Below are 26,909 nucleotides of genomic sequence, written 5' to 3'. Positions count from 1 at the left end.
ATTTAGAAAATTTACCCATAATTCTCATGCTAGCATGGTTACTCACAATTTCGGAAATGTGCAAATATCTGCTGTTTCTAAACTCTATATTTTGTTCAAATTTCAGAAATACATAGGTGTCTTTCATATCGATTTTTCCATGTATATATTTTCCCAAATTAATTGCTATATACCCGGTACATAATAAACAAGCATTTACAATGCAATAGGTCTCGCAACTTCGATTTTTAGAGCTATCGGTATTGTAAATGGCAATGCCTTTTGAAAAAAAAATTGCAAGAAGCTGCTCAGTTATAGGCTCTGGGTTCTTCGGGTTCTTGGTGAACCAACAAGTCCTATATATCCTCGCAAGCAGAAAGGTCCAGCGGATATAACGATATATTGCTTTCAAACTGCTGTCACAATTAGAAGTTACAGGTGAAAACGTTGGCACAAATAGCTGTTTTTTCCACTAATTTTCACTTTTTCCTATATTCAACCGTTAGTTTCTATAAAGAAACCTTAAAGGATCTACACAAATGACCCCTAGCTGAATTCAGAAAGTTGTCTACTGTTCTAAAATGTATAGCTTTCCAGGATCCATTATTGCAGTCATACCCACTTCTACCATTAACTGGAAGAATGTTGAAAGCACGAAAAATAGCAAAAATAGGCTATATCACAGTAAAATGCCAAAACTGTGTACACAATGTTGGTTTTCTGACGAAAGCCTCTCAGTCCCTAAAAGCTGGGAAAAAGGTGATTTCAGTCCCACAAACCCTTTGTTGATACAATTTGCAAGGAAAAAACTAGACGCTTTCATTTACAGCACTTTTTTCCCTTCCAACCCCCCCCCCCCAAAGTTTTGCTGTATTTTGGCAAATTTCTGGGTCCCCTCCAGGGGAATCCACAAACTCTGGGTACCTCTAGAATCCTCATGATGTTGGAAGAAAAGGACTCAAATTCGGCGTGGATACCTTAAGTGATCACAAAGTTACAGGGGCCTAAGCACAAACTACCCCAAATAGCCCCAAAAAGGCTTGGCACAGTGGGGGTGGGGAGGCCTAGAAGCAAAGGGGTTAATAGTCATTCGGGGTGATTAGCGCGCTATACAAATCAATATAATATAATGGTGAAACATTAAATGAGAAGTTTAAACCTGGTAGTGCTCAAACATGCTTACTATGCATGTTGAAAAGGGTAGTGGGACACTTAACATTTTTTCAGATTAAGTTTCTTTTCTATAAGTAAAGACATTCAAACAAATTATAAGGCAGAGGGAAGGATTAGCGATTGGGAATGTGACGGCCCTCCACAGTGATGGTGCAATTGTCTGATGCACTAAACATCTCTAGATGCTGGTGTATGCCTTTCCATGCAAATACATCAGAAGTCAGTATGCTTCATGATCTAAAGAGTGGCAGAGTAGAGAGAAAGGAAGTTGTTAGAAGAAAAAGGTTTTAACAAACCTGCAGTGTACAACGATCGCGCCTGCATATTGGGGGTTACATGTTTTTACTTTTTTCAGGAATTTCAGCATACCAATCGGCGTGAACGGAACCCCAAAGTCAGGCCAGCTGGTGAAGTGAAACTGAGTGACAAGTCGCTGTGGCTTCTTGTTGGTAACATCTCCAACCTGAGAGTAAATGGAAAACTGAACATAAATATATCATTGTGGCTGAGAAGCGCAGATTACTCCAGGGGTCCCATAAGGCAGGAAATACGAAACAAGAAAAGGTGACAATCCACGAATAAAGTGCGTCCATTAATTTTAAATGTTTATTCAATTTTCTTTTTCAGAGTTACCTAAAACTTTCAACCTGAGCATAAGTTAGAATTGCCACCTAGTGAGGCAGACCATGGACAATTACAGGGATGAGGTGGATCGACAGAAGTTTCTGGATGCATTGCAGGGGACTGGACGGACATGATCACATGAAGGCACATAGTGGCACTGTTAAAGGGTGTGCAAAGGGGAGAGAAAGGTGTGTGAAAATGGTGACAAAGTTAACAAAGTCCAGGTGTAATGACTAGGAAAGTATGGCAGGCCGGAGTGCTAAATACAAGTACGAAGGAGTCCTAACTGAGAAACAGGTATGATTTATAGCAAATAAATGAATGGTAAGGACTGACCGAGAAATAGCAAGAAAGCTGATTGGCAGGTCTGACATACTAGGACAGGAGAAGTGTCTGGGATGTTCTATTAATTAAATGGGCTTTCGCAGCATTAAAGTGTTTAGATTGGACTGCCATCCTAGGATATCCGGATATGCAGGAACAATGAAATGGCGGTTGAAGTATCCTGTCCTGCACTGAGCATGTAAAGATTGCATAGCAGGAGTCAGGAGAAGGTGGTGTACTGCGGCACAGCATAATCAGGAATGCTTTGCTGTATGGAAGAAATAGCAGGGAAAGGGAAGAGGAGAGCTGGTATCCAACCAAAGGTTCAATCTGGCTGTGAAAAGACGACAGAGCATGTGAATTGATGGCACAGTTGGGTTTGAAGACATGACTGGACAGGTCTAAACAGCAAGGACGTTGATTGACATGTGACAATAGCCGGTAAAGGGCAAGTAAAAATCAGGAAATTATAGATATCTGAAGTGGAGGTGCTTTTGCAAAGAAGTGGTCAGGGTAAGTCAATTGGAGCAGGTTAAGACATGAGTTATGCAATCATTTAAGAAAGACAAATACCGAGTCACAATCAGGCATTTGACAAATCTGCTTAAATCAAACAGTGAAAGAAAGTAGGCCATTAAATATCAGACAATGTATTTTTGGGCTAATACCATGTTGAGATTTCATAGGCAGCCCACTTATCATGAATATATCTTATTTAGACTTGTATACAATCAGTATTGCTCAATTCCCTTGTTCAGTTGTCACTTGTAATTTTACTCATTATCAAAACTGCTATATTTAGAATATAAAAAAAATCAAAATGTATTCAACTGTTTTGAAAAAGCACTTTGGACTCATGGACAGAACAAATATTACTGTAGCACATAGATTTATGAATAATGGTTAATGCACACTGGGACAGATTAAATCTTCTCTCTACAACTCCTTGAATGAGATCTCAATGATCAATGAACAAACAAAAGTCTACCTGCTGGATGCAGAACTTCCGAATTGTGTAATCGACCAACACAGTCATATCTTCCACCGAAACTCGAATATTTCCATATGTCCAACAGCCCTGATCCGGCCAATATTGAGCACATTTACACTGCAAAATAAAAGAATAACAAGCTAATGAAAGCATGAACCACAAATTTACAAATATACAGCTGTACTGCTTTAACAGTAAAAGGTGTGTGATGATTTTTTTTTTATTGAAGCACTCATTTAAATTGCAAAAAGCAATGAATTGGGCAGTTGCTAAGTGTGAGTTCCAGGCATATGTCACTAAATCAGAAGCCATCTCAAATGAAAAGAGAAAGTACAAGAGACTTCTTTTGACAGGGTACATGGTATACATGCAGTTAAGCAAACCAACCAAATTAGAAAGGACATTCAATGATGCCTGATATTCAGCTCACTTGCTGTACACAAAAAATACAGGAAAACACACTCAGTAGTGATGCTAAACACTTATTTTTTAGTCCAACCCCAAAAGACTTGTTCAGAAGCACTTCTAAACTGCAATAACTTTGCATCGAGATTTCCAGGGAGAAGTATGTTACATTAAGGAGGTAAGCACAACATACACCAGGCTGCATCACAACCTCCTTGTGGGAGGAATGAAGAACAAGCTACTTAGTAACTTTCTTTCTGGTGGAAACTAACCACAGATTCACCATCTTAGAATTTCACCCAGGCGCCACACTGAGCCAGAGATTTTCTGTAGCCTTGCTCTAGCACTGCTAGGTGGTGTTGTGTGACTCTTTGTTAAAACGTTGCTGCCCCGGAGTGACTGAACAGAGCCATATAAAGGCACCACCTCATAAGTCAACATCAATGTCATGTATTTTCCCTTACCGTGCCCACAGACGTAGAGCATGAACTATTGTTACCAATGTGCTGTAGTTTTGTATATGCTTAAAAAGAGGCTACTCCAAAGAATCGGGAGGTAGACTGGCAGCAAATAAGATGTGGCAGAGAGCATCCACTAGAAAGAGCATTAATGAAAGTAATAAACCCGCTCTTTCGATGAAGTCCTCACATTAGTTGTAGGATCTGGTTTTGTGGGCTCAGACCAAAAAGTATTGCAGAATCGAGCATTAGAAAGGTCTGTCTTACAGAACCTGGCTGTTATGGTCAGAGTGCTTCGTAAACCTGTGCACAGATGCCATGTTGCAGCCTGCTAAATTTTAAGGATAGGCAACCATCACACTAATGCAATAGTAGTGGCCTTGGATCTGAGAAAATGGGCCCTCAGACTTTCGACTTCTTGCAGAGTGCGCAGCTGATCTTAATGCAGAGAATCATGCACCTCAACATCGTCCTCTACTGCATCACCTTCCCCTTTTTTTGCTTCAGTAAACCCCACAAAAAGTTGATTGTTCACTTGATGGTACCAGCTATGATCTCTGTAAAAATTGAAACCCCTTATGGAGTCCAACCGGTGAAGCCACTTCCCTTTTGATTGGGAGTGTTAAGTGAGGGGGGTGAGAGATAAACGCTGGTAGAGTTATGGATTGCCTCACTTGGAATAGATTCTCTATTTTTAGTAGGGTGGTTGCCCGAAACCTCAGCACCAATCTTTCAGGAAAAAACATGGTGTAGAGTGGGAGAGTGGGTGCATTGTCAGTCGACAGTCCACTTACATGCTCAGTGAGGATAACAGTCTTCAAGGCTAGGAGACGCAGCAAGCAGTTTTGCATAAGCTTGAAAGATATACACGAGGATCGTCCACAGTGACATCACAAACTGTTTAGGAGGGAACATGAGGGTCAAAGGCTTAAGAAACCTTATCACAACAGGTGATCTAAACCTAAAAGCACTGTTGGTCCAGCAAATGGAAAAAGGAGGAAAAAGGCAGAAAGGGCTGACAAAACCTTTTGCAGTGCTCACTGCAAAGCCATGCTGAGCTAAGAACAAACTAAACCCAAGTACCATATCAGGTTGCAAGCTTGCCCCAGTGCCCAGCGTAGACTGATGTAATGGAAGGGTGTGTGGTGGTAGTGATCAGGTCTACCATGTCAGGCAGCAGACTCCACTCAGTCTCCCGGCATGAAGGTATATGATTCAGGGTGAGTACTCTGCCCATGAGGTCCTCTTGCAGTGGTAGCCTGATTAGAGGACAGATGCTTATGCTAGTTCTGGGTACCACAGCCTCCTGGCCCAATCTGGAGCTTCGAGAATGGCTTGGGCCTAATTTTTCTTGATGATCTTAGGAATTCGTGGCAGGAGAGGTAGTGGAGGAAGGTGTACAGGAGTCTTTTTCCATTTCAGCTGGAAAGAAGCTCAGAGTGTTCTTGTGGAAACTCCAAAGTGCAAAATCGTTGAGTTAGGCAACTGGGAACTGGAAATTTGCCCTGGCACTTTAGCCACCTGCAGAGAAACAGTCTCCTGACACAGGACCCAACTATGCCTTGCTTGGTGCTGTACTACATGTAGCTGATGTGGTCCATAGGAACCTTTAACAGCTTCTTTTGATGCATGACAAAAAGGCCTTCAAGGCCAGATAAATTCCCTGTACCTCCAGTAGGTTGATACTACAGACCAGAGCCTTTTGCTTACTGAGGCGACCTCACAACTCCAACCTCCAAACTAGCAGCAAAGTGTCTACCACCACTGTCAACGCTAGTTACGGGGGAGAGAGAGAGAGAGAGTGGCCTGCCACAGTGGAAAGTGTTATTCGTCAGCCACTACTGCAAATCTTGACCAGATTCCTCCGAGACCTGAATTGTGTCAGTGAGGCGGCCCGGATGGTGGGCCCACAGGGATTTACGGTCTCACTGAAGGGCTCCCATGTGCCACCTTGCTTGGTTGACAGAGGAGGATGCACAAAGCTAAAATGCTATGAAGTCTCATAGCCACACTCACCTGGATACAGGCCCCAGCCTGAAACAGAGGGATTATGGCCCAAATATCCAACGTCTTGCTTGGCAAAACAGGCCCTGAATTCAACTGTGTCCAGGATTTCCCCAATGAATGTAAGCCTCCGAGTGAATCATGTGGACTGCCCCTCGTTTAAAGGTTCAATCTGGATGTGGTTCATGACTGACTGCAGCAAGCACACAAGCAGCCACTCATCAAGCTACAGGAATACAGGAACTCCTGACCTCCAAAGATCAGCAGCAACTCCAGCCTTTGCTTTCATGAACACCTGATAGGCCCTGGTGAGGCTGAAGGGAAGCAGTGCCAACTGAAAATGCTCCCACCAACTTAAAACTGCAGATAACATTCGTGGGATTGCAGGACGGGTATACGAAAACATGTTGCCTTCAAGCCCAAGAACACCATCCAGTCTGGCAGGTCGAGGGCAAATAGGATCCAAGTAATTGTAAGCCATATACATTTTAAAAAGCATTCAGGGGTCGGGGTCCAAGATAGGTCTGGCACCTCTATCCTTTTTGGGATGAAGAAATAGTGAACGTAAATGTCCCTGCAAGTACTGTCTCTATGGCATCCTTGGCGAGCAACCTGTCGCAGCATCAACAGATGTCCTGCAGAAATTCATTCCTGTGTGGGAGGAATATTGGAGGGGTGAGAGGAAAGGTAGGGTATAGCACGCTTGAACAATTTGCACAACTCACTTTTCAGACATCTTGGATCACCAACCTTCAAGTTAGTGCTCAATACTACCTAACTGGTGAGCATGCACTAGTAAGCAGTTTGGTGGCTGCTGTAGGAGGGGAAGAGGATATCCCGCACACTGCCAGACAGTTACGCACCTCTGGCCAAGAAAGGACTGGATATTAGGTGCATCACCAGCAGAGAAGGCAGTTTCTGCCTTTCCAAAAGCTACCTGGAATAGCCCATAAATTGTCTGCACATGTAGGGAAATTGTTTAGCGACGGAATGTGTTGCAGGGTCTGCTGTCTTTAATGCATTTCAAAGTGGAGTCTGCCTTCTCTACAAAGACGAAAGACTCATCAAAAGGTGTATCTATCTGCAAAGCCTGCACTACACTTCAGTAACCAGTTGACCTCCTCCACCCAAGTCTACATAGGACAACACAAGTAATGAATGCTCCGCCAATGTAATCTGTGGCATCAAGACCAGGGCGGTTAAAATACTTGGCAGCGCCCTACGCGTCCTGTATTGTCTGAGAAGAGCCCACAGGGGCTCCAGGATTGCAGGCAAGATCTTGCCTTCAATGTCCCAAAGTGCATGTGTGCATCAGCCTAATAGACAGAGTGTGCTCTTGGATCGCAGTGCCAACAGGAAAACATAAGTCTTCCATAGGCATCAATCCTTTTAGATGCTCTGTCCAGAGGATTGGTTGGAAATGAGTTAAGGTTCACTTTGCTGGTTGAGGTCTTGCTGAAGTGGGGTGCTTGGTGACAGATTTTAAATCAACAGGCACCAGTCTAGAACATCTAGTCATCTACCTGCTCAGAGGTGAGAAGGAACTTAGTTTTGAGCCGGTAGCCTCTGAAGTATCTGTAAGGGAATCATTAATTAGGAGTAGGGTAGAGCGTTCAGATGTTGAGGGAGCAGGTTATAGGAGTTCAGTCAAAAGAGATGTCTTTGTCAGCTATATTTGGAGCACTTCAGCTGCTCTCCAAACTATAACTGTAAATACGGCACTTTCTTCAGTTGTTCGCCCATGTGGTGAGTCAAGCTCAGTGGCAGGGCTGGTATCCAGCTCACTGGCATTTCTAAATCAATATATAACGCATCATCGGTGTAATGAGGAGGGAACAAGCTATCCTCTTCCTCCATCTCCATCATCAATATCATCGCCACTAACCTGGAGTGTAACCTGCTCTGGCACAAGGTCAGAATGAGAGCATCAAAAAGAGAATGACGCCTCTGCTGACAGGTGCAATGCAGTAGACTCCCAGGATTGAAGTCATGACAACATATTGGGCTTTTGTAATCAGATAGCACAACATTGGTTGAGGCCAAGCTGAAGTCGGGTTGGGATCTGACATGTACTTCGGCATCAGATCATCCACCAGCACCACTGGGAGCAGTGCTGGGGTGGCAGCATCAGCATGGATATTGTGCTGGGATGGAAGTCTGTACAGGAGTCAGTATCAACCCGGTAACCGAACCATAAGGGGCAAACAGTGCCAGGGAGGGACCCGCTAGCTTTAAATCAACTGAAGGCCCTTTTAGTTTCGTAGTGCCTGAAATAGCACCACAGGAACTGGAAGCACAATGAACATTTGCAGCATGACCTATTTAAAAGCCTCTATCTGCTGCAGGATGCACAACCCAGGAAATCCAGGGGCCCCATTGGGTTCAACTGAGGGATTAGCTCAGTTCCCGCTGACCTTGAGGCAGTGCAAATTACATCTTGATACCCTCACATCACTCTGGTGCCAGAATGGCAGGATAAGGTAGAGTCCAACTTTGATTTTTGTGCTTGCGCTTGGAGTTGGACTCACCAGAGGACTTAGAGAGGAAAGTGGAACAGCAGTGGAAACAGCCTCATGAACAGGACTGAGATGGGCCCGCAACTTGGAGATGAAGAGAACTACGAAAGGGCCTGCAACTTCAAAGACCTACAGCTTTGCCTTTTGTTATCGAAGCAGTTTCGGATGCACGAGGGCAATCTTATCACATGACTTTCAGTCATGTACTGAGCCCAGTTCACATTTCTCTATCACCGCAAGATTTCCCCTCTCCTATCACAGGGAAAGCATGTTCTAAGATTTGGAAATTCAAAGTTTGGATTTTTAATCAGGCAGGTAGGGCCCTCACCAGATGAGGCTTTAATGGCACTACACAGTTGAAGTCTCAATGCCTTTTCAGGATACTTTCCTTCAACCTAGTCTAAGAAGTTAACATCTCATGAAAAGTTTGTCCAATGTTTTCACCCTGCTACTGTGGAAGATAGACATTTAAGACATCAAGACATTTCAGGGCAATTGCCTTGATCCAGTGACAATACTCCAAACAACTCTCCTTAATGCCAAAGGTTCTATAAACATACATATTAGCATGACACTACAACCACCCTGAGCCTCTACTCTGTTGATTTTTGTAGGCTGGGAAGATGATGTATTCATAGCCTTGCACACCCACAAGATAACACATCGCCAAATTAAGCATAGACACAACTATGTTCTAGAACAGTGTTAGACCTGTCTGCTTTTGGGTAGTCCCTTACATTTATTATTTATTTTGTCCCCTTTCTGCCCCTCATACCTCTTAATTTTTATGTCCACTAGATACTTTTGTGGTGTTGGACCGGGGGTTAGATGCTCTTTTTGCCCTCATAGTTCTTCATCAAAGGCCCAGAAGCCTTTTCTGACTAGAATTGTGGAACCCACAAAATGGACGCCATTAACTGCCATAACTGCCACACCTGTAGCTTGACCCATAGGGAAGACTAGGGACCATCTAGAACCTTCTGGTCCTTTCCAGACCTCCTAGGGTCAGTCTATATAAGGCCAAAACCAGGACGGCCATTTTGTAGTGAGTTGCTGAGAGGCCAGCTAGGAGTTGAGACTACAGGTCTAGGAGGACAGTGCGCTGAGGGCGGATTGATGGTCCTTTGAGGCTACTATCCCCTACTGTTGATACTTCCCCACTTGTGGATCTGACCCTATCTAGGTCCTCAATGACTGAAGGCTGCCCTGGGACTCTCCGAAAATAAGAGCTGTAAGGCGCTCTGATCTCCACCTGCCTCTCAACCCCCCAGTGGTGTTTCAAGAGCGGCGGGGCTGCGGGTGCCTACCTCATCGTTGCTGAAGGCACAACCCAGCTGCCGGCTCGCCAACTGGCCCGCGTGGAGGTGAGGCGGTTCGAGGAAGTCCCCGAGTGGTGGTGACAGCGGTTCCGCTGCAGCGCGGAGAGAAGAGAGAGGTGTTCGCCCCCTGCGCAGGCTCAGTGGTAGCACGACCGAGGGAAGCGTCTTAGCTGAGGAAGCGGCCTGCGGTGATCTGCTGGTGGTGAGTGACGACGTCCCACTCCTGCGCAGGACCGGAAGCACAGCTTCCCTCAGAAACGTCCTCGCGAGTGAGCAGGCTGAGAGGAGACACTACCGGAGGCGCGGCAGTGTCTCTGCACGGCGCCGATCCCGGTGGTGAGTCAGCCGGAGGGTAGAACAGCTGGGGAGCCGACAGGGATCTTCCCCTCCTCCCGGAAATCCGTTGCTCCGGGGCTCTGGTAATTGTAAAAGACCACGAAGGTGGGAGATTGATTACCCTAACCGGCTCCGGTCACAGAACCCCCCCCCCCCCCTCCCCCTCTGACTTCAACCGCCAGGTGCAAAGAAGGTGAGAGAGACCTTGTAAGGAACCTGTCGGTACTGTGAACGAATTCAGGCGTGAGGAGAGAGTTTTGTGCGCAGGTACTGGTTAATCCAGACAGGGGCTTTCGCACTCGTAGGCTAACAGAACCGAATGGGGGACTCTTGTGACCAGTGACACAGGGAGGAGTGATAAGCCTGTAGGAACCCCCATTGCTCTTTCTGTATAAAGTGAATCATTTAGCTGTACAGTTTGAAGTGAATAATTATCTCCCTGTATTAACTGAATTTTGTGAATTTCACCTGTAATGAACGTGAAAGGTACCAATGTGTAAACTATGAAAGGAGAGGAATTCTTAATTTGACTCTTGATTTTGGGGTTCTAGGAACTGTCTAGTTATTGCTAAAAGTAATCCCTTTGGTAGAGTTAAGATTAAAGCCTTCATCCTAGTTACATGTGAACAAGCTACATACTGGAATAGCCACTGTCTATTCTTCATAAACTGTGTATTTCTGCTAGAAAGATTGGGTAAAAGTAGTGCTGAACTTTTATGTAAATGACAAAAGGAGTATAATATGAGTTCTAAAGTGATTTCCAATACTTAAAGTGAAAAGAGATTTAAGGAGAAATAATGGTGTAAAAGAGACGTAGTGAAACAAAAATATTTTTATAAATCAAAATATATTTTTCCACAAAACATGGTGTAGTGTCGTTTTTAAATGGAATTGCATTGAGTTACTGCTGGGTGGTGTGCAAACTTTACACTTGTGCTTCTGGAATCTGACTGTCTTGCCCTATGTGACTTGGCAAAACTAGGTCCAACAAACAGAATTTTAAGAAGGGGGTGATTCGATTAAAAGGGATTCTAGTCTTTGCCTCAGGAGCAAAGAGATAACTGCAATTCTGTTGTTCCATTAGTAATAAATCAATTTACTGTGAGTTCCTCGATGGTTACTTCTAATATGGACGTATCTACATAGAAGGTGCTCAAAATAATTGTAACAGTGGTGTGCTCACGGCGTAGGGCAAAAATGCAAAACACAATATGCACATTAAATACAGTGAACTTCCAAGATGAATCAAATCATAGTAGTCTTAAAGGCAATATATTTACACTCGGACTTATAAAAGTTTGCACAAAAGTCAGTCCAATGCATTTGTATTCAACGTTTCAACCCTTGAGGCAAAATATCAGCCAGTCTCATTAGCTGGCATTGGCAGATACTTTGCACTTCACTGTAGGAAGTAATGAATCTTTATTTGCACAGGTAAGCGATTAGATGTTAGGATTAATGTTGATTTGCTGCAGGGTGATTTTATCTAAAGGCTCAGCTGACACCATCCAGTGCACAAGATGAAAAGCTAGTCAGCAGGACTGGTTAGCAACTTGTTGAAGCTGCCTCACTCTAGACATGCACATGTCCCCGGTGTTCAACAAATAAAATAAGATTTTTTTAAAAAGTATTATTTTTTTATATGTGCTAATTAGATCAATAACTAATTTGACTACCATCATGATTGCACCTGTTGCAAAACTCTTCTTGCCATTTTTAACAATCAACTGGAGGTCAGGGTGCCTTTACTGAGGTCAAGTTAAGCAGAAAAAAGATGGAAAAATAAGAATTAAGAGGTCGCAGGCTTCAGTTCGCATTTACCTCCTTTCTCTCTTTCAGATTGGTAACCATGACAATCGTAACAGTGTTCTGCTCCCAAATCATTCTCCAGAAGTCATTTACAGTTTCTTCTTTTGGTCCTGCAGGGAAAGAAAAAAACAAGTCAAGTCAAGTGTGCGTTTGAAACCATCTGAAAATAATGTGCGATGTGAGCCCTCCTTCCATAGTTCCCATGCCCGATGTATTGCAGGCGGGCTTGAGAGCTTCCATGTCTCCTAATGTGAAAAGCTGAGTGTCAGGGATGAACCGAGGGGCTCGAGGGGTGTAGGACACTGATATTACAGCAGACAAGATGTAGCATCTTTGAAAGATGGTGTACCAAAAAGGTGTGTTAAAATGAAGGACCACTGAATGGTTGCTGCCTTCTCTAAAGGTTTGCAAGCCACAGCTTTAATGCGTTTTTGAACCTACCCAAGTCATGACTGGAGCGTTGGTGTGATGGCCGTAGACTTTTTTTTTTAATTTGGTCCAGCGAACACGATGCAGCATCCATACAAGCCACAGTCACAGATGGATATGCTAGATTGTTTAAAGTGCTACATATTTTTACATATGCAACTTGTGAGGCACTGACATGAAGTGTCCGGAGATATTCAGTGGTAGCTCAGAATACAGTGCCCTTTTGGGGCATGCAGTGATAGAGAACAGAGTTTAATAATACTGGGGTCATATACTCTGTGTGCTATATAACAATCTTGTGGGGAGGAAGAATTATTGAGAACAAACACCCCTTTGAGAGGTCCATCCACATGTATGCAGATGTGTATAAAAAAAATTCAGGATGACGGAGTTCACACCACTTGAAAGGTCCTTCTACGTTAGATGTACAAAGATGGTTAGGAAAATCTCTGTAACGTTAAGAGTCAGCATGATGGACGAGGTGGCTAGGAATCAAGAAAGCTAACCTGAGACGTTGGGGGCAGCTTTAGATTTGCAGAGAGAGATTAGATTTTCCACACCTGGCCGGACTCAACATGCTCCATTTCTAACACAGATAAAAACAGACTGCGAGTGACTTCTCAGAAACTGTATCGTTCACCAGATTAAGACCAAGTGACCAGGAATCAGGGACTCTAGCCTGAGATTCCGGTACACCACTACAGAGGGGTAGTCCGCTAGAGGCGAGCACATTTACTCTGCCTTCTACCAAGCGGGTGTAGACGGAGCCTGATCTCCTCCTGATCTCCTTTAAGAGGGGTTGGGGATAGGTACCCATAGTGAGAGTCACTATGACCGCTAGGACGCTCAAACACCTTAAAGAATAAGGTATCACAGGTTCTTTCTTGCCTGGAACCGGTTGTGTTCTTTGTTTTTCACTCACATTCTGGTCCTGACGAAGCGCCAACGGATCCTCTAGGGACCACATGAGAGCGCGAAACAGGTTGACCTTATTTTATGTATGATATTTTCACTATAGCACCCATCCTGAGAGCAGTGGTGAGTCACACATCCGCCCTCTATATTTGCTTTTAAGGGGAGCTGCAGGATTCACACCTTTTGAATTGAACAAACGGACCCCCGAATAAACACAGGTTCTGGGTACCGTTCGGTAATTTTAACACAACCACTTACTTTCTTCCATAAGCCCACACACCCGCATGCACAACTGAGGCGCCTCCTTAAAAGATTTCCGCCAAATAGCCCTCTTGCGGGGCCAGTGAAGGACTGCAGCACAACCCACACGAGGAGCAACGCCCGCTGCACGGCTCCTCCTGGTTGCCCGTGACTGCTGCTGCCAAGGGTTCGCCGCTGGTGAGCCCCTGGCACCTGTTCTGCTGTTTTTGGTTTGTTGCTCTGTTTCTCCCCGATTCCTGGCTGTGTAATCTTTTTTTTTTTTCCCCTGTTTGCTGCTCGTTTTCGCCCTTGCCCTCTGTGCCCCCACCCGCTCCCCGCTTCCCGCTGCTGCTCTCCTGCGGCCCCGCCCCCTTTTGCCTTCTGTGCCCACTACCCTCGGCCATTGGCCGCCCTGCTCCTGCCTCCCAGCTGCTCCTCCCTCCCACTTCGCCTCTTATGGAGGGCCCCACGCGGAAGCACAGCAGTTTAAATTATAACTAAGTGAGGGGTCTGTTCTTGTTGTTCGGATTTCGAGCCAACCACAGCACCGAGACCGCCCTCATCGCAGCCACCGATGACATCAGGACCCTGATGGACAACCGCTCTCATCCTCCTGGACCTCTCAGCACCCTTTGATACAGTCTGCCACCGCACCCTAATAACCTGCCTCTACAACACTGGGATCCAAGGAAAGGCCCTGGACTGGATTACATCGTTCCTCTCCGACAGAACCCAGAGAGTCCGCCTCTCTCCCTTCCGCTCCCAAGCCACCAAGATCATCTGCGGCGTACCCCAGGGCTCCTCGCTCAGCCCAAACCTCTTCAATATCTACATGAGCCCCCTCGCCGCCATCGCACGCAAACACAACATCAACATCATCTCCTACGCCGACGACACCCAACTGATACTCTCCCTCACCAAAGACCCTCTCACCGCCAAAGACAACTTCCAGGACAGAATGAAAGATGTCGCAGAATGGATGAAGCACAGCCGTCTGAAGCTCAACTCGGACAAGACGGAGGTCCTCATCCTCGGACAATCCCCATCCACCTGGGACGACTCCTGGTGGCCCACGACGCTGGGCACCGCACCGACACCCACGGACCACGCACGCAACCTGGGATTCATCCTGGACTCCTCCCTCACGATGACCAAGCAAGTCAACGTAGTCTCGTCCTCGTGTTTCAACACCCTGCGCATGCTCCGATAGATCTTCCGGTGGATCCCCACCGAAACCAGAAAGACGGTCACCCAGGCCCTCGTCACCAGCCGACTGGACTAAGGGAACGCCCTTTACGCAGGAACCACAGCCAAACTTCAGAAACGCCTTCAACGCATACAGAACGCCTCCGCACGACTCATCCTCGACATCCCTCGCCACAGCCACATATCCGCCCACCTGAGAAACCTGCACTGGCTCCCCGTCAGGAAGAGGATCACGTTCAGGCTGCTCACACACGCACACAAAGCGCTCCACAACATGGGCCCCGAATACCTCAACAACCGCCTCTTGTTCTACACCTCCACCCGCCAGCTCCGCTCCACCAGCCTCGCCCTCGCCACCGTCCCACGGATTCGCAGAACCACCACCGGAGGAAGATCGTTCTCCTACCTGGCAGCCAAGACATGGAACTCCCTCCCCGCACACCTACGAATGACCCAGGACCATCTCACCTTGAGGAAACACCTCAAGACCTGGTTATTCGAGCAATAGCGCCCCCCCATCCTCTCAGCGCCTTGAGACCCTCACAGGTGAGTAGCGCACTCTACAAATGTACTGATTGATTGATGAAGCATGACACTTGCAAGGATGTGTGAGGGCACTATATCCAAAAGGAGGATCCCCCCCCCCCACATTTAGAGTTCCAACCTACCACGAGTCTCACCAGCCAGCACCTCTCTTTTACGAACCATAATTTGGTTTGGACTTTTCCGAGATCTGAGGAACTGTTACCCCCCCCCTAGTGTATACACTCTAGCTTGAGACACTGCAATCAATGAGCCTTGGCGTAGTAGGAGGTACTTTTATTTTTCTATGGCCAAGGTACTTGAATGAACAAGGCAGAACATCTGAGCTCATCCAGTGTAGACATTAGAAGGCTAAACACTACTGGAAATGAGCACCTATGGTAACAATTATATTAGCTTCTTAATTATGCCCAATTGTCCTCTCCGCAATATATTGTTAAAAAATAAAAAATCAGTATATTTTAAAAGCTTATTTACAAATCAATTAAAAAAACAAACAGGGAGGAGAATTTGGATTATACATAGGGTATCTAAATGCAAGTACAGGTTAGGAGACAATTACAAATAAACAGAAATTAACAAATTAAAAACACTGGAGCAGGAGTTCACTTGTCTTTTTAGGATTATGGGTGCACTTTACTTTGTGAATAGCTTTTGCAAAATAAAAACAAAATAACTTTTAAAGCAGTGCTCCACACTTGTTTATGTGTTTATGCAACATGTTTTCTTTATTTGGCCCATTCACTTTGATCAAAATTTCAATTGATTTAAATGGTTTCCTTTGTTTCTCCAAGCATTGTATTTTCACACACTCCTTTCAAACGTTTTTACATCCAAATGTTTAAACACTGCTTTATTCAAATCATTAAACGTAACCTTATTTAAATGAAATGTATTGTGTTACATTTGTACATTGGTATTTCGCGTCTACATGTGTGGAGTGTAGTACAGGACAGACATTCAACAGCAGAATCACACCAGATGTTTAAGATTTTAAAAAAAGTACAATACTCTGCTACTTTCTCCCCCAACCCTTTCTCCTCTCCCCAAAAAGATCCCCAAAGTGGTTACCTTGGGCAGCAATGAATTTGTTCTTCTCCTGGTAACCCTACAGAGCAAAGAGAATGTAATAACTTACATCAGAGTGAAACTCAAAGATTTTTATTAAAAACGATCAACTACTAGAAAGCTGCATCTTGTTAGTTCAAATTTGTCTAGTAAATGCAAATCTCAGTGGCAGTGAGCTAGCTCAGGAAGCGGTGTACCATCCAGAAACCTGCAGATCAAAATTACATTTTGGGGGAGACAGACATATGCAGGACCACAACATCGGTATAACTAGGCGCCAGTCATGGGGGAGTGGCTTGGTGGAAGGGGGTAGACAGAAAAATAGCATACAACAATAAAAGAAATATCCAAGCAATCCTGAAGAGATCAATTTTAATCAAAAACACACTAAAAACATATGAAAAGGTCAAAAATCAAACCATGGGATAGGGCTGAGGGGGTTGGAGGGGAGGGTTGGTGAAGTGGCCTGACACCTGTCAAGATGACGGCCATACTATGAAACACTATACATCAGTCAAGTTCATTATGAGATAAATGCACCTTTAGGTGTGCTTCACTGTGGATAGCAAGGATTTTTGGATAGTAATGCCTCAGAAGGCCATTGTTACCAAGTGGTACTAAGCAACACTGTTGAACAGTTTTTTTGTGTTTTTTTTTTTAAATAAGTGATGTTTTCATCCAGAGGCTCAGTTTATAGCACAGCAGACATTTTAGATATTGCGCTCCTGTGAAACAGTGAGATCAATGGTCCATCCGCACTCCTTGGTATCTCCAGTTTTATTTCCTAGGCGCATACTGCTTGTGAGATTCTGCCTTCATACATCTGTAACGACTGATGTTACAAGAGCTCATACATCACTCCTTACATAGACACCATTTTGTTTTACCTCACTATGGTCAACGCTGATAATACCCATGCCTGCTCAAATTTTACTTACTTTAAGATGTAGAATTGGTCATACTTCTCCTGATATCTGAAAGTACTTGTGTGTTTTTTATCTGTGACTTTATTAAAAGCAGACTTGCTCCTATAATTAGCCCCAATGCTTACTAAACCGTAATAAAAAATGCATGTTTTTCGATGTCAGATGCTTATTCTGTATTGCATGACTACATATTGTGAACACCATATAGTAAAGTAGTGGTCAAGTAGCACAAATCGCTTATAGCAAAAACAAAAAATTACTTGCATTCACAATACAGATTCTGGAAGTCAAATTTGCAAATTAATGCAATTTATTTGCATTTAAATAGAGATTCCCAGTAGTGGAAACGCAGTTGCTCAATCATCTTAAATGAAATCAAAACATTTGCAATATTTGGTGCTCAGGTATCCCCACTGATGCAGAATACATATTGTGAACAGTATTTTCATACTGTTAATGCTCCTAATATAAAAGTTAAATTAATCAATGAGGGGGAGGCAAGGAGCCAATCAAGGTTCAGCACCTGTGCTCCCATCCAGAAGTATGCACACAAGAGAGTAGCTCTTTCTATAGGGAAGACTGAAACAAGGAGCAGCAGTTGGAATATCCAGTGATCACAAGGGTCTTCCTTATCGAAAGATGGGAGTCCTCACACACCCAAATGGGCGTCATGATTCATCACAGGGCTTTGCTCCTTGTGGGGCTGGCAGTGCAAAGCCCCATGGGCCTCGTGAGAGGGCTCTTTGGCAGAGGTCTTCTCTCTTATGCAGTTATGAGAGCGGGAATGTGGAGGTAGGATAGTGTGTATAGAGCAGTGTGTTTAAAACTGCCCGAGTACTAGTTAGTAACAAATTAGTAAAATATTAACATCTGATATACAGAGTACTTCGAAACTACAGATGTGTGGCATTAAGTGTAAAAACAAGTTAATATAAATGTGCACACGCAACTTACTTTTTTAAGCTGAATATTACTAACCAGCTCAATCGCACTCTTTATCTGGTCTGAAGAATAACTTTTTATCATGTGAGTGTTGCTTGCATATGAAAACAAGAGCCTAATCCCCTAGACAGCTTTCCTGGATAGGAATTGGATATCCTCCCGGTTGCACAAAGAACAGTATCAACTGTGTGAACCAACTGACTAGTCTTGCAAAATATTTGAACCTTTGCTACACATATAGCTAATGTACCCTGCTACTAAACTGCAAGGCTAGAATGTAAAAAGTTCAAATGTGTGTGTATTTGAAAGAGCCTACTCCAAATGGACCTGTCACTTCCTCCTGGGCCAGACCTTGAAGACAAGGAACGGCAGATTCGCGAATGAAGTACCTGGCTGGATTTTGAATGTGGATGTGTTGGAACTCATTTGTCTGGAAAGATTGCCAGACAACTGCTTTGGCTAAGGTAGAAGGGGCTAGCGGATAGTACCTAAGGGGCACTGGGTAGCACAGACGAGGGTCTGAGATTCTGTGGGCTGTGATCTTCTGTCAGCTAGCAGGGGTGCTTTTATGATATTGTAGATCAGCCGAGAGTCTGGGGACAGATAAGTTGCCCCTAAGTGCTGGGTGAGAAAGTCTAACAGTCAGAAGAAGAGGTCTCTCTCTCTCTCTCTCTCTCTCTGGTGGCTAACAGCGTGTGAAGTTCAGCTGAGGGTCTGAAGACTGTCTCTGTAAATGGGAGAGCAAGTTCAAGGCGTCTCAGGGTTAAGGAAGGGACAGGTATACTGAAGACAGTTCAAAGTTTCTTTGGCCTTTAATGGCTCACAGAGGGTAACATATGAGGGCTGAAAGTAAACCAAGGAAGCTTTTGGAATGGCAGAAGGCCATCAGAAGGGGGTTGGGCAGACCCCAAGAGCAGACACAGCACATCTGAGCACTGGCAGAATGCATCTGAAATAATAAGGGTTCGGAGAGAGTGTATCAGAAGTGGCAGAGGATCTCTGGGGTGGACCAAGAACTAGAATACCTTTGGCGGTAGGAGGCTGGTTAAAATGTTTTCCCTCAAAGGCAACGGCATAAAAACTGTTTGAAGACCACTGGGGCCTGAGGGACCTCCTTTAGGACAAACCTTGACCCTGTGATGATTTTTCATCACAAAACATACTGCACTTTGTTCTTGTGATTTTTATAGTGAATCCCTTTCCAAATATTTGAAACCTATTTTGAGACACCCACGCTTTACAAAATGTAAGCCAGCATTGTTACACTTACAGAGTAATAAACAAAAGGTGAGTCCAATAACTAAGTCATTTTATCAGCGATTGTCCATCAGAGGAAAGTGCCATGATAATAGATTATCTATTTTAATGTGCATATTTTAATCTTTCATGTGCTTGGTATGTTATGTATAATTATGGTCTTTGTTGATGTTTATATTGCGGTTGAAACTACCCAAAATAAACTCATAAAACTACATGTAAGATGATGGGGTTGCTCTTGCAATGTGAGAAGAGCAGAAATAACTGGTGACTCACTCTCTGCTTCCAAGCTGAGTGGTCGCTCCCCTGCTGCTGAGGTATCGTTTGTGCAGCGCTTACGCTCTAACCTGGTCTGCGATTATAATTACTGCCTGCTGTGTGCCCTCATTACCGCTGCGTGCTGGAACTGCCGCTTTGCCCATTTAATTGCTGAATTTACCGATTTGCCCATTTACAGTGCGATATTGCTAGCGTGACTCTGTTGCATATTGTGTTTTCATCTCGCCGCTTTATCTCATTAGCATTTTGCTCCGTAGCGTGACACTATTGTAATATTTGCGTTTCCCCCCTAGCGCTCCTGCCGCCCTGACCCCTCCACCTCCATTTTGTTGTTGTTGTCGTCCTCCTTTGCCCGCCCCGCCTCCCAGCTGAAGCGCCCTCCCACAGACAACAAACAGCGCTCCCACACCAGGAAGCGCCGTGACTCACTCTCTGCTTCCAAGCTGAGTGGTCGCTCCCCTGCTGCTGAGGTATCGTTTGTGCAGCGCTTACGCTCTAACCTGGTCTGCGATTATAATTACTGCCTGCTGTGTGCCCTCATTACCGCTGCGTGCTGGAACTGCCGCTTTGCCCATTTAATTGCTGAATTTACCGATTTGCCCATTTACAGTGCGATATTGCTAGCGTGACTCTGTTGCATATTGTGTTTTCATCTCGCCGCTTTATCTCATTAGCATTTTGCTCCGTAGCGTGACACTATTGTAATATTTGCGTTTCCCCCCTAGCGCTCCTGCCGCCCTGACCCCTCCACCTCCATTTTGTTGTTGTTGTCGTCCTCCTTTGCCCGCCCCGCCTCCCAGCTGAAGCGCCCTCCCACAGACAACAAACAGCGCTCCCACACCAGGAAGCGCCGTGACTCACTCTCTGCTTCCAAGCTGAGTGGTCGCTCCCCTGCTGCTGAGGTATCGTTTGTGCAGCGCTTACGCTCTAACCTGGTCTGCGATTATAATTACTGCCTGCTGTGTGCCCTCATTACCGCTGCGTGCTGGAACTGCCGCTTTGCCCATTTAATTGCTGAATTTACCGATTTGCCCATTTACAGTGCGATATTGCTAGCGTGACTCTGTTGCATATTGTGTTTTCATCTCGCCGCTTTATCTCATTAGCATTTTGCTCCGTAGCGTGACACTATTGTAATATTTGCGTTTCCCCCCTAGCGCTCCTGCCGCCCTGACCCCTCCACCTCCATTTTGTTGTTGTTGTCGTCCTCCTTTGCCCGCCCCGCCTCCCAGCTGAAGCGCCCTCCCACAGACAACAAACAGCGCTCCCACACCAGGAAGCGCCGTGACTCACTCTCTGCTTCCAAGCTGAGTGGTCGCTCCCCTGCTGCTGAGGTATCGTTTGTGCAGCGCTTACGCTCTAACCTGGTCTGCGATTATAATTACTGCCTGCTGTGTGCCCTCATTACCGCTGCGTGCTGGAACTGCCGCTTTGCCCATTTAATTGCTGAATTTACCGATTTGCCCATTTACAGTGCGATATTGCTAGCGTGACTCTTGCATATTGTGTTTTCATCTCGCCGCTTTATCTCATTAGCATTTTGCTCCGTAGCGTGACACTATTGTAATATTTGCGTTTCCCCCCTAGCGCTCCTGCCGCCCTGACCCCTCCACCTCCATTTTGTTGTTGTTGTCGTCCTCCTTTGCCCGCCCCGCCTCCCAGCTGAAGCGCCCTCGCCCCTCCCCCCCCCACCTTCCATTTATGGCCAATGCCCCCACACGCAGCGTCCACGCGCTACGGCCGCGCCGAAGGTGCGCCAAAGGTAAGCCCGTCTACGCCCGTCCGCGCCCGGACCGCGCCCAGCGCCAGTCCCCCTGCCCCTCGCGCTGCCCAGCCCCCCCGCGTTACCTACGATGCCGCCACCCTCCTAGCCCTTAACCCCGGTCGCGCCCCCACCTGCGTCCAAGCCGCTCCTGGACGCACCCATGGACCGTTCTCCTGCCTCTCCTGCAAATTTAGCGGCACCGTCACCAACTCCGCTACGACCACAACACAGATTCCCGACCCCAACCACCTAGAATGCATCCTTCTCAACACCCGCTCGGTCCACAGACACGCCATTGACCTTTGGAACCTACTAGACACCATCTCTCCTGACGTCGCCTTCCTAACGGAAACATGGATGAACGCTTCCTCCGCCCCTGACATCGCCATCGCTATCCCTGATGACTATAAGATCACACGCAAGGACCGCACCGACCATACAGGAGGAGGAATCGCTATCGTCCATAAAAAATCAATCCGCATCTCAACCAGCTCTGACGCTAACCTCGCTAACTCCGAACACCTTCACTTCCAGATCCACATCGACCCCAAAACCACACTCCGAGGCACCCTCCTCTACAGACCACCAGGACCCCGCGCAAAATTCAGTGAAGACATCACGGACTTCATCACCCCACACGCGCTCCCCTCCAAAGACTACATCCTTCTGGGAGACCTCAACTTCCACCTTGAAAAGATCAACGACCGCAACACCGCCACCCTCTTGGACAACCTCGCCAACCTCGGACTTAAACAACTGGTCACTTCCCCCACCCACATCGCAGGTCACACACTTGACCCCATCTTCACCTCCAGCAACCATGTCTCCTTCAGCCACACTACGAATCTCCTCTGGACTGACCACAGCTGCGTTCACCTCACCTACAACAAGCCGAAACCCATCATCCACCTCCAACCAACTCTACAAAGAAACTGGAACAAAATCACCACGGAGCAGATCTCCACATCGCTCCTTCAAACCTCCCCAGCCCTCTCTTCTAACGCCAACGAAGCCGCCTCCAACCTCACCCTTTGGTTATCCAACACCGCCGACACCTTAGCACCACTGAAAAAACGTCAACACAAACTTGGCATCAAGAAGGCCTCATGGTTCAACGATGACCTCAAGAAGTCCAAGAAACTGTGCCGCTCCCTTGAAAAGGCCTGGAAAAAAGACCCATCCACCAGCACCAAGGACGCCTTCAAAAGCGCCATCCGTACTCACCACCAACTAATCCGAAAAGCCAAGAAAACAGCATTCAAGGATCGACTTGACAACAACGCCCACAACAGCAAGGAACTTTTCAACATCGTCAAGGAATTTTCCAACCCCTCGGCCAACTCCAACGACATCACCCCCTCTCAAACCCTCTGCGACTCCCTAGCCTCTTTTTTCCACAACAAGATTGCTGACATCCACAACAGCTTTGACAAACAACCCGGAAGCCAACCCACCCTACCATCAGCTGACCATCTTCCCCTCGTTAACACCCTTAACGCCTGGAACCCAATCTCCACGGAGGACACCATACGCCTGATGAATTCCATCCACTCTGGATCCCCCACAGACCCATGCCCTCACCACATCTTCAACAAAGCAGACTCCATCATAGCTCCGCACCTCCGAGACGTCATCAACTGCTCCTTCAACTCCGCTACCTTCCCAGAAGACTGGAAACACGCTGAACTCACCGCCCTTCTGAAAAAACCAACAGCAGACCCCACCGAACTCAAAAACTACCGCCCCATCTCGCTTCTTCCATTCCCGGCCAAAGTCATCGAGAAAGCTGTCAACAACCAGCTCGCCGCCTTCCTCGAAGCCAACAAATCACTCGACCCCTCACAATCTGGCTTCCGAGCCAAACACAGCACTGAGACCGCCCTCATCGCAGCAACAGACGACATTCGAACTCTACTGGACAATGGAGACACAGTCGCCCTCATCCTCCTCGACCTCTCTGCAGCCTTCGACACAGTCTGCCACAGCACCCTTTTACAACGCCTCAGAAACATCGGAATCCAAGAAAAGGCACTGGAATGGATCACCTCGTTCCTCACCGGAAGGACCCAGAGAGTCCGCCTCCCACCATTCAAGTCCGAGGCCTCTGAAATCATCTGCGGCGTACCACAAGGATCCTCACTCAGTCCCACCCTCTTCAACGTATACATGAGCCCCCTCGCGGCCATCGCCCGCCAACACAACCTCAACATCATCTCTTACGCGGATGACACCCAACTGATCCTATCTCTCACCAAGGACCCCAGCACCGCCAAAACTAACCTACACGAAGGAATGAAAGAAGTCGCCGAATGGATGAAACAAAGCCGTCTGAAACTGAACTCAGACAAAACAGAAGTCCTCATCTTAGGTAAATCCCCCTCTGCATGGGACGACTCCTGGTGGCCGGAAGCCCTCGGAAATGCACCCATCCCGACAGACCACGCACGGAACCTTGGCGTCATCCTGGATTCTTCACTCTCAATGAACAGACAAGTCAGCGCCGTATCCTCTTCCTGCTTTAACATTCTTCGCATGCTCAGAAAAACATTTCGCTGGATCCCCTCCGAAACAAGGAAAACAGTCACCCACGCTCTAGTCACGAGCCGACTGGACTACGGAAACACCCTCTACGCAGGTACCACCGCCAAACTCCAGAAGAAACTACAACGAATCCAAAACGCCTCAGCCAGGCTCATATTAGACATCCCACGCAACGAACACATCTCTGGTCACCTTAAAGACCTCCACTGGCTACCCGTCAATAAGAGGATTACTTTCCGTCTGCTTACCCACGCACACAAATCACTCTACGACATCGGACCAGATTGCCTCAACTCTCGACTGTCCTTCTACACCCCCTCCCGCCAACTTCGCTCTTCCAGCCTAGCCTTCGCCACTGTACCTCGCATCAACAAGACCACCATGGGAGGCAGATCCTTCTCATACCTGGCTGCCAAAACATGGAACTCACTCCCCGCTTACCTTCGCCTCACCCAGAATCACCTAGCGTTCAGAAAGCAGCTTAAAACGTGGATATTTGACAAATAATCCTCCTCCCCTTCCTAAGCGCCTTGAAACCCTCTGGGTATGTAGTGCGCTATATAAATTTTATGACTTGACTTGACTTAACTACCCAACTGAGAGTACCCCATAACTAGTATTTGTACACTTTATTAAATAATAAATAAAAGAATGAGGTTCTATCTCAATGATTAGTGCTTGTTTACAATGCTGATCTGACCCCAAATATGCAGCAGTTGTACTAGTGCATCAATCCTCGGCAAGCCACAGTATATAAACAATTGCCAATCAGCATTAGAAGAGTGAGTAGGTGGGCATGAGGATGCTAAAAAGTGCAACAGGATGCTTCTGAGCAAGGGCACTGAAGGATGGTTTGGGAGATACAGTGTGAAAGGACGGATGTCAGCAGCACACATAAGGACATTTCTTGGCACTGGCAATGTAAATCTAGCATCTATCCATGAGCAATTGATTCAGTAATGTTTTTAAGTGACAGAAGGTTGCAGCCAGAAAGTTCCTTAAGGAACAGAAGAGTGCCTGAGCAGTATAGCAGTTCAGCTTCCCTGAAGGATTTTCTTTGAAGGTGACAAAGTTGCCAGTTCAAACACATAGTTGCCTGTGAACATTCAATGTAGCCTGATGTAGTTCCTTTTATGTCCAGATTACGCAGTGTCACTCCATTCCAACAAGAATAAGAATGAAGCAAGACATTGATACCAGTAAGGAAAATGCTACTTACCAGTATGCATCTGTTCTTGGCATGTAGAGCTGCAGAGTCGTACACTTTGCATTAGATCGCCACCTGGTGTTGGGCTCGGATGATTGCAGGTTGTTGTCTTCTTGGAAGAAGTCTTTGTAGTCACGAGATAGGTGACTCCTCCTTGGACAATACTGCGCATAGGCATCGGCTCCATCGTTAGATTGTTTTTCGCCATGATGGGAAATGATGGAGTTAGTAGAAGTAAAGAGAAAAGGATGTCCATGTGTGTGCATCTAAGTAAGATGAAAACTGGAACGGATAAAAGTCCCGGGGAGGCGGGAGGGCGTGTACGACTCTGCAGCTCTACATGCCAAGAACAGATGCATAGTGGTAAGTAGCATTTTCCGTTCGAGGCATATGAGCTGTAGATCGTACACTTTGCATCGATTGTACAGCCGTGTCTCCCCTAGCGGTGGTCGCTTGTATGCGTAGCAGTAGTTTGAAAGAGTGTTCTAAGAACAGCTTGGCCTAGACCATGTTGCTGCCTTACATATGTCCTCTAGTGGTATGTTTCCTAAGAAAGCCATAGAGGCTCCTGGTTTGCGAGTGGAGTGCGCTCTAAGAGGAACTGATAGTGTACGTTTAGCTTTTTAATAGCAGATTTGTATACACTTTACAATCCACCTTGCAATCCCACTTTTAGAGATGGGGTTGCCTTTATATGGAGGAGAGAAAGATACAAACAACCGTTTTGTCTTTCTAAAGGATTTAGTCCTATCTATATAGTATAAAAGAGCTCTTTTAACATCTGTGTGTAAAGCCCTTTCTGCTACAGAGTCTGTGTTTTGGAAAAACACAGGCAACTCTACAGATTGGTTTAGGTGAAAAGGAGTGATAACCTTTGGGAGAAATGTTGGATTAGACCCAAGAACCACTATTAGGATGTATTTGAAAAAATGTTTCTTGTATAGTGAACGCTTGTATTTCACTTACTCTGAGAGAGGTAATGGCAACAAGGAAAGCTGTTTTCCATGTTCGGAATTGCAGTTCACATTTATGTAGAGGCTCAAAAGGGGGTCCCATGAGTCTTGTAAGGACAATGTTCAGGTTCCATACAGGAGAAGGTGGTAACCTGGGTGGGATTACTCTTTTTAATCCTTCTATGAATGCTTTGATTGCAGGTACTCTAAAAAGAGATAGATGCTGCCTGTTTTGTAAATAGGCTGCAATTGCTGCAAGATGTAGGCGTATGGAAGAATAAGCCAAATTAGACCTTTGTAGATGTAAAAGGTAACAAATGATATTTTTTATGGAAGCATCCAGTGGATCAATGTCATTATTTTTGCAATAGATTGCAAATCTTTTCCATTTAGCGGCATAACAAGCTCTGGTAGTGGGTTTCCTAGCCTCTTTGATGATATTCATACAGTCTGGTGGTAGGTTTAGATAACCAAACTCTAAGACTTCAGACGCCAGATCGCCAAATTCAGTTGGTTTGGGTCTGGGTGACTGATTTCTCCATGGTTCTGTGTCAACAGTGATGGTGTGAGCTGTAACTTTTGATGTGGAACGAGAGAGAGAGATCTAGTCGTGTGGTGAACCACGGCTGGCGTGCCCATGTGGGAGCTACTAGTTTGAGAGACTGTTGTCTGAGCTTGCGCACTACTAGTGGAATGAGTG

The 26,909-nt window shown here is 46.0% G+C and overlaps 1 protein-coding gene across 4 annotated transcripts in view; it reads right to left on the bottom strand.

Annotated features, from left to right (window-relative positions):
* Nucleotides 1–26,909, bottom strand: part of PTPRA (protein tyrosine phosphatase receptor type A) — a 724,758-nt gene that overhangs the window by 264,752 nt on the left and 433,097 nt on the right. For all 4 annotated transcript variants that reach the window (XR_013608377.1, XM_078678706.1, XM_078678707.1 and 1 more), the window contains 4 exons: nt 16,343–16,379; nt 11,951–12,048; nt 3,089–3,208; nt 1,449–1,615 (listed from right to left, as the gene is read on the bottom strand). Coding sequence is in view for 3 of the 4 variants with exons in the window: in XM_078678706.1 (XP_078534832.1) it covers nt 1,449–1,615; nt 3,089–3,208; nt 11,951–12,048; nt 16,343–16,379 (422 nt within the window). In the remaining variant the exon portion in view is untranslated. The remainder of the gene's footprint in view (nt 1–1,448; nt 1,616–3,088; nt 3,209–11,950; nt 12,049–16,342; nt 16,380–26,909) is intronic.

Source organism: Lissotriton helveticus, chromosome 2_2, assembly GCF_964261635.1.
Source record: "Lissotriton helveticus chromosome 2_2, aLisHel1.1, whole genome shotgun sequence".
Taxonomy (NCBI): Eukaryota; Metazoa; Chordata; class Amphibia; order Caudata; family Salamandridae; genus Lissotriton; species Lissotriton helveticus.
This window is presented reverse-complemented; position numbering and strand designations above follow the sequence as displayed.